The sequence below is a fragment of the Podarcis gaigeae genome (genome assembly GCF_964106915.1).
Source record: "Podarcis gaigeae genome assembly, chromosome: 7".
Taxonomy (NCBI): domain Eukaryota; kingdom Metazoa; phylum Chordata; class Lepidosauria; order Squamata; family Lacertidae; genus Podarcis; species Podarcis gaigeae.
Genome location: NC_139683.1, coordinates 10837356 through 10849112, shown reverse-complemented (window position 1 = coordinate 10849112; position 11757 = coordinate 10837356). Strand labels below are relative to the sequence as shown.

The 11757-nt window shown below is 44.3% G+C and overlaps 1 protein-coding gene across 5 annotated transcripts in view; it reads left to right on the top strand.

Moving 5' to 3' along the window:
* The first annotated feature begins 3319 nt into the window (after positions 1-3319).
* PHF20L1 (PHD finger protein 20 like 1) overlaps positions 3320-11757 on the top strand; it is a 63436-nt gene continuing 54998 nt past the window's right edge. For 2 of the 5 annotated variants that reach the window (XM_083749070.1, XM_083749074.1), the window contains exons 1-2: positions 3375-3558; positions 6521-6634. In XM_083749070.1, the coding sequence (XP_083605196.1) occupies positions 6552-6634 (83 nt within the window). In that variant the 5' untranslated portion in view covers positions 3375-3558; positions 6521-6551. Of the gene's footprint in view, positions 3559-6520; positions 6635-11757 lie in introns of all 5 variants that reach the window. The other 3 variants (XM_083749071.1, XM_083749072.1, XM_083749073.1) reach the window with 2 other exon arrangements.

Genomic DNA, 11757 nt, shown 5'->3' with positions numbered 1-11757 from the left:
TGCTGCCCAGGGATGGGTGAATAATGACAATTTCAGTTTTTCAATCTTTATTTTGGTTTTTCACAATTTGCAAATTCTTTTTTTAAAAAAAAGTTCACTGGCATTTTAATGTCAGTTTCTCCTAAAGTTATTGATTTACATATTTTTGCAAGCAATTTCCCCTAATATAATGGTTTTTTTGCAATATGTACATTTCTATGCTATTTTGCTTAGCCTATGCATTTTCTGTATCTGTTACATGGTTGGGAAATGCATTGCAGAATCCAGAGATCTGCACATTTTGAAGGATGTTTCAGTTGGTGCGTTTCTTCAAGAAGTGTGAATTAGGTGGATTCACCCTCAGACTGAATCAAATTTCTCCTCAAGCCCTATTGCGACCCCAGAAACGCCAGCTCTCAACATAAGCATATGGCAATTAGAAAACGTGCAAATGAACAAAAAGCAAACGGTGTCATGAGGAAAGGAAGTGTCATTCTCTTTGGGTGCTTCCACATCAATCTGCTTCTCTGCTATTGACACCATTTGCTCACAGTTTTATTCAGTCAAAATTCTCCCAAACTGCTACATTTCCAAGGTTTCCATGTTGTCATCACCCCCCACCCTTCAGATTAAATGCAATTTAAAAATAAGCACAATTGCAGTGCAGACTGTTGTCCAATTGCCTTAGGATGGAGGAGTGGCTGGTGATTCTGCCAAATCCTGCACCATCACCCCCAGTGGCATTTTCACCTGTCCACTGTTGCTGCTACATTAAACAGAAAGTGAAACTGATAAAAGCTATTGCTCTTCTTAGCAGTGAAGTCAGAATAGCCTGGTGGAATTGTTAAGGTTGTAGTCAGTGTGACACTGACTTAAGAGTAGACTCATTGAAATTTAATAGGCATGACTAACTTGGGTTCATTAATATTGGCACAACTACTTTGAGTAAAACTTGTGGCTAGTTTCAGAACTCACAGGGTTAAGGAGTTCTGAGTGACGTCTCTCCATTCCTGAGGCGTGACTAGAAGGAAGGAGTGGCTTTTCTCACTGCCTGTTTGTCTCTGCTTCCGAAAGAGACAGAAGCAAAATGTGCGAGCTGAGTCCAGGAAATCTCTGTAATTGTTTAACTGCTTGAATAAAGACTGAGTTATAAACACACTGACGCCTAAGTGTGTTTGATCTGCTTAACACCGGGGAGCAACAGCACGCTGCGGGAAACTTCTGCAACAGTGGCTGACGGAGGACTGAGAACCGGGAGTAGAGGCGCCAGGCGGAAGTGTGCCGGGCTTCCATTCAAGCAGCTGCGCCTAATTGGGGTCCAATCCAATTAGCTACGCCAATTATTCAACAAAACTTAGTTGGCTACAACCAATAGCTTTATCAGTTCCACCATCAGGGTTGGACCAAATTGACACAGACTATCTCCTGTTTTACCCATCTCAAAATCAGCAGTTAACTATATATATTTTTGTGCCGACCAGACTGGCTCCTTCCTTGCTGTCCTTCCACTGGCTTTTGGAACGGACTGCTTCTAATTATTATTATATAAGTTTGTACGTTGTTGGCACTCTGGTCTAAAGCTCTGAGCCTCTTGGGCTTCCTGAACAGAAGGTCGGCAGTTCAAATCCATTTGATGGGTGAGCTCCCATTGCTCTGTCCCGGCTCCTGCCAACCTAGCAGTTTGAAAGCACACCAGTGCAAGTAGATAAATAGGTACCGCTGCGGAGGGAAGGTAAACAGTGTTTCCATGAACTCTGGTTTCCGTCGCGGTGTTCTGTTGCGCCAGAAGCGGTTTAGTCCTGCTGGCCACGTGACCCGGAAAGCTGTCTCCGGACAAATGCCAGCTCCCTTGACCTGAAACCGAGATGAGCACCGCAACCCCATATTCGCCTTTGACTGGACTTAACCACCTAGGGGTCCTTTACCTTTTTACTTATTTAAGGTTGTACACAAACCTTCATCAGAACATGGTTCTACTGAAAGGGCTAGTGCCATTCTGCTTTTATTGTAATTATTGGCATGGTTTTAATAATTATACGTGTGTTTATAAAAGTGTTCATTTGTGTGCATGCTCGTAGTTCTATCAATGTTTAACTATACTCTGTTTTCAGTATTTATTTCTACCTACAGGCAGGTAGCCGTGCTGGTCTGCCGTAGTCAATACAATATAAAAAAATTCCCTCCAGTAGAGCCTTAGAGACCAACTAAGTTTGTTATTAAGGGACATGGGTGGCGCTGTGGGTTAATCCACAGAGCCTAGGATTTGATGATCAGAAGGCTGGCAGTTCGAATCCCTGCGACGGGATGAGTTCCTGTTGCTCAGTCAACCTCAGTCAGTTGCCTGCCAACCTAGCAGTTCGAAAGCACGTCAAAGTGTAAGTAGATAAATAGGTACCGCTCCGGCAGGAAGGTAAACGGTGTTTCCGTGCGCTGCTCTGGTTCGCCAGAAGCAGCTTAGTCATGCTAGCCACATGACCCGGAAGATGTACGCTGGCTCCCTCGGCCAGTAAAGTGAGATGAGCACCGCAACCCCAGAGTCATCCGCGACTGGACCTAATGGTCAGGTGTCCCTTTGCCTTTACCTTAAGTTTGTTATTGGCATGAGCTTTCGTGTGCATGCACACTTCTTCACACAAAAGCTCATACCAATAACAAATTTAGTTGGTCTCTAAGGTGCACCTGGAAGGAATTTTTAAAATCTTATTTCTACCTGTAAGTCACCTCGAATCCCTGCCTAGGAAGGCAGGGTATAAATTAATCTATAATACAAATAACGATGATGACAACTCCTCTTTAAAGCTTAGGCGCTCGAGGACCTCAAGGTGCCCTTTGGAAAGTGTTTTGGCCGCCTTAAACTTTTAGAGGCGAAAAGAAGCAACCGGCCGCTTTCAAACGCGGAGCTCCTTCGCCTGCAAAGCCTCCCCACCTACGCCCAACGCGGGAACCCGACCAGGGCATGCAATCCGACGCCTCCGCACGAGGCTCCCAGGTCACGGCCAAAGAGGTCAGACGAGGAGAAGCGCGGCGCGGGCAGCCGCCACTCCCGGTTTCCTTTCGACCGCCTCTACTTGAGTGGGGCGGCAAAAGCTCCGCCACTCACCGCCACCCTCCCCCAAAACACCTCGCGCCGTTCGCTTGTGCAGGCATTCATTGAAACAAAAACTAAAAACCAGCAGCCCCCCCACCCCATGTCTGGCTATGCCCGCATTCCGCAGCTTGCCCACCCTGCCTTCGATCTGCAGCCGGAAGTGTTCTATATCACCTCCGCGCCGTGCGGTGACCTGCCCGCTTTGGCTCTTTCCCTCCCTCTGTCGGGTGGAAAGGTGGGTGCGTTGGCGTCACGTGACGGTGGCGGAAGGGGAGGGGAAGACGGCGTCTCCTTGCGTCGCGCAGCAGTGACGCGAGCGCGCCGTCGCTGGGACGCGAGAGGCGGGGCCGGGAGGAGACTGGCGATGGGTCCCGCTGAGGAGGAAGAAGCGGGTCGGAGGCGGCGGCGCTGCTGCTGCTGAGGGCCTTCCCTCCGGGGGAAGCGAGAAGGGACGCCGCGCTGCCCCGACGGGGCCTGGTAGCGGCCCGCGGGTAAGGACAGGCCGGAGCCGCCTCGCAGGCGGGCAGGCCCCAGAGCGGCGCCTCAGCTGCGGCCTCCGGTGGAGGGGAACCGAGGCCCGCGAAGGGGCTCCCCCTCGCCCGCACCCCGCCAGGGACCTGCCCCGGAGGCGCCCGCGAGCAGGGGAGGCCGGCAGGCCGGGGCCGCGGAGCGGGGCCTTTCCGGTGGCGGCGCCTCCCGTCCCCCGGCGAGTGAGGCGCTCTAGGCCCGCTCTCGCCTCTCAAGGGAGGCCGTGGGGTGGGGGGAAGCGGCCTCTTCGGTGCTTGCGGAGGGTTTCGAGCCCGCAACTTGCGCGGGAGGGAGAAATAAGGCTGGTGGTTAGCCCGGCCTGCCTCACAGGGTTGTTGTGGGACGAAACGGAGAGCAGGACCGTCTTGAGTTCCTTGGGAGAGAAAAGCGGCATAAATATCAGTGCAGGCAATGAGGTGCTCCCCCAGGGGTCGTGCCTAAAGCCAAACGCCGCGTATAGTCAAAATGCACTGGGTTTTCTTCCCCTGGGACACCCACACCCTTTCCAGTTTCTCAATAAAGAATGCAGTGGTACCTCAGGTTACATACGCTTCAGGTTACAGACTCAGCTAACCCAGAAATAGTGCTTCAGGTTAAGAACTTTGCTTCAGGATGAGAACAGAAATCATGCTCCGGCGGCAGCAGGAGGCCCCATTAGCTAAAGTGGTGCTTCAGGTTAAGAACCGTTTCAGGTTAAGAACAGACCTCCAGAAAGAATTAAGTACTTAACCCGAGGTGCCACTGTAACGCAAAAGGGACGTGGGTGGCGCTGTGGGTAAAACCTCAGCGCCTAGGACTTGCCGATCGCATGGTCGGCGGTTCGAATCCCCGCGACGGGGTGAGCTCCCGTCGTTCGGTCCCAGCTCCTGCCCACCTAGCAGTTCGAAAGCACCCTTAAGTGCAAGTAGATAAATAGGTACTGCTTTATAGCGGGAAGGTAAACGGCGTTTCCGTGTGCTGCTCTGGTGCCGGTTCGCCAGAGCAGCTTCGTCACGCTGGCCACGTGACCCGGAAGTGTCTGCGGACAGCGCTGGCTCCCGGCCTCTAGAATCAGATGAGCGCACAACTCTAGAGTCTGTCAAGACTGGCTGCACGGCCAGGGGTACCTTTACATGTTACCTTTACTTACCACTGTAATGCACACGAGTTAAGCGAGTGCAAGTTGCAGGGTTACTGTAACCCAAGAGGACTTTGGTAATACGGCACCCTGAGCGAAGGCAGAATTTGGTTTGTGTCCCCCCTTTTCATTCTGCGCATGCCCTCAAGTGCCCTATGTGATAGTTTTGCCCCCTTTTGCCCTAAATGAATTCCACTCTTTGTTTAGGGAAGCCCCACTGCACCACTCTTTCTTAATTTGTATGCCATGTTCTACTATGTCAAAAGCAGTTTTTCGTTTTTATCTTAAAGATGGTTTTCATTTTTTTAAAAGAATAAATGTTAAGTGGCTGTGATAGTTCTGGGACTCCCAGAAGTTGCTTTTTTTTTTTTTTTGCATTAATATATATTTGTGGGAAATTTCATCTGGCCAGAGGCTCTGTAGGTGGCCGTGAATTTAGCCACATACAATTGGAGTTGCAGCCAGAGAGATATTGGGGGTTATTAAAAACCAGGCAGAATAAAATAAGGAAGGATTGTTTATTAGAAAGAGGATCTCTATTAAAAAAAAAATTAAAATTAAAGCGTGCATTGTCTCTTATCCCTAAAGACCATTTTTAACAGTGGAGTTTCCGTTCTAGCTTGGATGATTTTTGCACAAATTGACATAGGTAGAAAGCCAATGTCTGAAATATGGGCTTATTTATAAACTTACACTGCTTTTTTCTAAAGCACATTTGGGACGTAAGTTCAAGTTGGTAGGGATTGTGGTTTTACTTGTTGTAGTGCTTAGGCCAAGGCAAGGGTGAGAATGTTACATTAAATAAAGAGTGGGGCTGTAGTCTTTTCTTTCTTTTTTGAGGACAAGGATTATGGCTCAGTGTTAAGATATTTTTCTTGCATGCAGAAAGTTCCAGGTTCGATTCCTGGCTCCTGCTCCATCTCTGAAACCCTAGATAGCTACTGCCCATATATACAATAGTGAACTAGATTGAGCAAATTTCTGACTAGGAATAAGGCAACTTCCTATGTTCCTTTGTCCAGAAGTCTTTGCCCTTAGTATCAACTGGGACCTGGAGATCACTGTTTGCCATGACTCCTTACGTAATGCATAGTGGAGTTTGGCTTCCCAGGAAAACTGGGTTCTGCTGGACCCTCTGAATCCAAGTTCCTACAGGTTCTCCTGTGGTGGACTCGGAGGACTACAATACCTTCTGAGTGCTTGCACCATTCCACCTAAGTCATTGGCACAGTAACGGTTCAGTGAAAGATCTTGCTTAGAGATACATACATTTCAACTTTTGCCCATTCTGTTGAGTTAAGTGCAACCTTCTGCCACGGGAACCCTTTCTGTGGCAAGCTGGTTTAATATGTATGGGATTGTATATGCAGTAGATAGCAAGCATTGGAGAGTGACATGTATCAGTTCTGAGGCCCCCTAAGCAGGCGAGGTTTGTGTTCTGCATTCAGTTTTCTGAATTGACAAAGATAATAACACCATAGTGTAAACTCATGTGGTTTCCTGCTTTAAGAAATACACTAGTTAAGTGAGCATTACATGATTGCCCTATCACTAGCCAGCAGACTTTAGAAACTAATCAGTGCTACAGTTTTTGGGTTAAGACTGCAATCTGTCACCCACTCACCTTGGTGTAAGCATCATTATCTTCATCTGGACATTTGAGTAAACATGCATAAGATTATGCTTTCGTGTTCGATTTGCTGCTTTTTTGACTGCGACCCAACTGTCTAAAGGACAAATACAGGAATATCACCTTAAACAATATTTTCTGTCGCAATAACACCTTTTATTTCTTTTTCTTTCTACAGCTAAGAGGAGAGAGGAGTAGAAGCTGTCAAGATGAGCAGAAAGCCTCCAAATCGTCCTGGGATCACATTTGAGATCGGTGCTCGTTTGGAAGCACTTGATTACCTACAAAAATGGTATGGAAGTTGATAACGGTGCCTGGTTTAGATCAGAAATTATTTCACACGTGATGCATGATGGATGTGCCTTGAACTTCTGTTTTCATATATATGCATTTTCATTCCTTGTTCATAAACTAACTTAAAATATGGTCACTTCTTCCAAAAAGAGTTGTTAAGGTACCAGGACAATTTGTGAAAAGAACTTGTTCAGAAAATAGTTCTTACAACTAAAATAAACCACAGGTTTACATGTTGGTTGATTGTTTGAAAAGTGTACTGGTGGATTCTGGTGTCACATGAATGTGTTTTATCTCTCCTATGAGAGATTCCTTACTAGCAATTCAGCAAATAACACCTTTATACCCTGACACTAGACTAGATAATAGGCAATATTTATGGATATGGACAATGAGATTTCACAGGGCTGTATCTGGAATCATTAACTTGGTAGACTGAAATTAGAGTTGCACTGAAGGTGGCATGTTGGAAGATTTGGAGCTGCCCTTGAAGATCACTCAGAAACTACAGGTGGTGAATAATAATGCTGTCTGTTTCCTAATGAAATTTGGGAGATGAGTGCTTGTTCAGCCTGTGCTGTACCAGTTGCACTGGCTTTCTGCTTGTTTCCTAGCCCAATTTGTAGACCTGGTTTTAACTCTTAAAACTAGACAGCCTGAGGTTCACAACCCAGATATTTTGTTTCTCTGTGCCATCTGCAGTCTTCAGATCAGGTTCTACTTCAGTGTATTAGTTGTGGTCAACCACCGTGATTGCCCTGAGACTTTGGAATGTGTTCTCAACCCATGACAAATTTCCTTCCCTTTCTGCCTTTAGGAGGGGGTTGTTTGTTTATTTATTAAGATACTTTTTACATAGCTGCTCATAACATTGTTGAGGCAAACCCCCCCCCCCCACATTAATAAAAAACACAGTGCAATAAAATAGCTGTGGCTGTAAATTGGCGGAAATTAGATAGATCAGATATTGAAATTAAGCAGCAGGAAGGGTCTGGTTTGCAGGAATTTTCTTATTTGTATAGTATGAAGGATTTGTTGATTGTCGTAGGCTTGAGTATGGAAACAGTGGTCATTAATAAAATCTACTTACATATATGTTAGATATTAGCCCTTTAGATTTTTTACTTCAGTGTTACATTAACATCAAAGGGGGGGGGCGGTGTGCAGTCGGGGAAACAAGCATGGTAGGTCTGCCCCATCACTGTTTCCAGTGTTCTAATATATGTGGGGGATTAGTGGGAAGCTATCTCCCTGCTTCAGAGCTTCACCCTCCCAAGTAAGAGGGCAGTGGGGGAGAGCTGGTGTGCTCCCTTTCTTAGCAGATTGGCACTGTTGAACGATGCCCGAAGAGGGCTATTCTGGTTTTTTAATAAACGGTTACTGATGTGCCTCCCTTGGACTGCCTTATTCTTGGGAGGCCCAAGTCACTTGGACGACGCCTCGTCTTTTCTCCTCTTCCTTTTTTTTTTTTAAAAAAAAAATTTATTAAGATTTTCGAATACAAATGCATAAATAATAAACAACATTATTTATATCATAGCATAATTGCATCACTTCTTTGGACTCCCTCACGTCACCCGCTCTCACTTACATCGTTAAAAAAGGTTTTTCTAAGCAAATTACCATCTTGTTTACAATCTTATATCCGCTCATTTAAATAGAATCTAGCAGTTCTCCAAAAAAATTATATTTTCCTTAATCTCACTTATCGTCAAATTCGGATCTAATTCAGTGGTAGGCAATTATTTATGATCTAGCATCCTTCTTAACATTCAACCAAATTACAATATTTTTGTAGATAAATCTTAAATTTCTTCCAGTCTTCTTCAACCCTCTCTTCTCCCAGGTCTCGGATTCTGCCAGTCATCTCGGCCAGTTGCATATAGTCCATCAGCTGCATCTGCCACTCTTCCAGCGTGGGTAGATCTTGAGTTTTCCAACTCTTAGCGATGAGTATCCTTGCTGCCATTGTTGCATACATAAAGAATGTTCGGTCCTTCTTTAACACCTTCTGGCCGACAATGCCCAGAAGGAAGGCCTCTGGTTTCTTAGTAAAGGTATACTTGAACACCTTTTTCAACTCATTATATATCATTTCCCAGAAGGCCTTCACTTTAGGGCAGGTCCACCAGAGGTGAAAGAATGTTCCTTCATTTTCTTTACATTTCCAACATTTATTATCAGACAAATGGTATATTTTGGCAAGTTTAACTGGGGTCATGTACCATCTATATATCATTTTCATTACATTTTCCTTCAGAGCATTACATGCAGTGAAGTTCAGCCCAGTGGTCCACAACCTTTCCCAGTCCTCAAACATAATGTTATGCCCAATGTCCTGAGCCCACTTTATCATAGCCGATTTAAGCATTTCGTCTTGTGTATTCCATTTTAACAGCAGGTTATACATTCTTGATAATACCTTAGTCTTTGGTTCTAACAATTCTGTTTCCAACTTCGATTTCTCCACCTGGAACCCTAACTTTTTATCATTTTTAAAGACTTCTTTAATCTGAGCGTAGTGTAACCAGTCTCGCACTTTACCCTTCATTTTCTCCAAACTCTGCAATTTCCAATTGTCTCCATCTTTTTCTAATATTTCCCAATATTTTGGCCATTTGGCCTCCATATTGGGTCTTTTTCGGGCCTTAGCTTCCAGAGGTGAAAGCCACCTCGGAGTTTTATTTCCCAATAAGTCTTTGTATTTTATCCAGACATTAAATACTGCTTTCCTGACAATATGGTTCTTAAAGGCCTTATTGCTCTTAACCTTATCATACCATAAGTATGCATGCCAACCAAAAGCATTATTAAAACCTTCCAAGTCCAGTACATCAGTGTCTTCGAGAAGTAGCCAGTCTTTTAGCCAGCAGAAAGCTGCGGCTTCATAGTACAGCTTTAAGTCTGGCAGGGCAAAGCCCCCTCTTTCTTTCGCATCAGTTAATATCTTAAACTTAATTCTGGGCTTTTTGCCCTGCCAGACTAATTTAGAAATATCTCTCTGCCACTTCCGGAAGCACTCCGTCTTGTCCACAATCTGTAATGTTTGGAACAAAAACAACATTTTTGGCAATACATTCATCTTAATAGCAGCAATTCGGCCTAACAAAGAAAGATTCAATTTTGTCCAACTGTCCAAGTCTCTCTTAATTTCAGACCAACATTTTTCATAGTTGTCCTTAAACAGACTCAGATTTTTTGCTGTAATGTTTACCCCTAGGTACTTTACTTTTTTAACCACAGTTCTGTTTCTCTCTGAAACCGTTCTGACTCTGTATCTGTCAAGTTTTTCCCCAACACCTTGGTTTTCTGTTTATTTAATTTAAATCCCGCTACCCGACCAAAGTCTTGTATCAGTTGCAATACTCTTTTTGTACTAGATTCTGGCTCCTGCAAAGTCAAAACTAGGTCATCTGCAAAAGCTTTAAGTTTATATTGTTTCGCTCCGACCTGGATCCCTTCCACCAACCGGTCCCCTCTGATCATATTCAAGAGCACCTCCAGAACCGATATAAATAGCAGAGGGGAAATAGGGCAGCCTTGTCGTGTTCCTTTTTCAATTTTAAACTCTTCTGTAACCACATTGTTAACTATCAATTTAGCCTTTTGTTCTGAATATATTGCATCAATCCCATTCTCAAAACCCCGTCCCACTCCCATTTCTTTTAGATTTCCCTTCATAAATTTTCAAGAGATATTATCAAAGGCCTTCTCCGCATCTATAAAAATTAACACTGCTTTTGTATGTATGTCTGTTTGCAAAAGTTCCAAGATGTCAATAATGTTCCTTGTATTAGCAAACATGTGTCTACCTGGGAGAAAGCCTGCCTGGTCTTTATGGATTACTTCATTTAAAACTCTTTTAAGTCTGCTTGCCAAAACATCTGCAAATATTTTGTAATCCACATTTAAAAGGGAGATGGGCCGATAGTTCTTGAGTTGTGTCTTTTCAGTTTCCGATTTTGGTATCAATGTGATGAAAGCTTCCTTCCACGATTCCGGCGCCCTCTTCCCCTCCATGATTTCGTTGCTGACCTCCATCATTGGTTGAATCAGATAGTCTTTTAATGTCTTATAGTACTTGGAGGTCAGGCCGTCTGGCCCTGGAGATTTGCCCAGTTGCATATTCTGAATGGCTTTTTCAATCTCTTGACATGTTATTTTGCTGTTCAGGAGTGATCTATTTTCTTGTGACAATTTTTTAAGTCCATTTTTCTCCAAAAAATGTTTAATCTCAACCTCGTCCTGCGGCCCTTGAGTATATAATTTTTTAAAGTATTTCTCGAAGCACTTTCTGATCTCCGTGGGGTTCTGAATGTTTCTTCCTTCAATTTCCAGATTTGTAACTGTATTTAATTTTTGTCTCTTCTTTAACTGCCAAGCTAGCAGTTTCCCACATTTATTTGCCGATTCAGAAGTTTTTTGTTTCATTAATTTAATCTTCCACTCTATTTCCTGATTTATCAATTTGGAATATTGTGCTTGATGGAGTTTGATTTCTCTCAAAATCGGCTGTGACTTCGGATTTAATCTTAACTTCTTCTCTAATTCTTTTATTTTCTCCAAAATCTTGTCTTTTCTGTCATTTTGTATCCTTTTCTTTACAGCATTATGTTGTATCAAGAACCCCCTCATCACAGCTTTACTTGCATCCCAAATGGTTCTTTTTTCCACCGTAGTGTTCATATTTATCTCAGAGTAGTTCTTCAAAGCTTTCTGGGCCTTCTTAATAATCTCCTGATCTCTAACAAATTGTCATTCATCTTCCATCTAAAGGAGCCGGTTGGTAATAGTGTCATGTCCATTTTCAGTGCGTTATGGTCGGAGCATGTCTTTGGGCAGATTTCCACCTTTCTGACCTTGGGTGCCAGACCTCTAGTTATCCATATTTGGTCGATTCTTGTCCAAGTCAGCTGGGCTTCAGAGAAAAATGTTCCTTCTTTTCCCAAGGGGTTCTTCGTTCTCCAGATGTCAATCCAGTCCATATTGTCTGTCATTCTTTTCTCCTCTTCCTACCCACAAGGTTGAAGCTCAGTGGTACAGCATCTCCCAGGTTCAATCCCTGGCTTTTCCAGAGAGGGCTGGGAGAGACTGCTCTCTGAAACCCTGGAAATTTAGTCC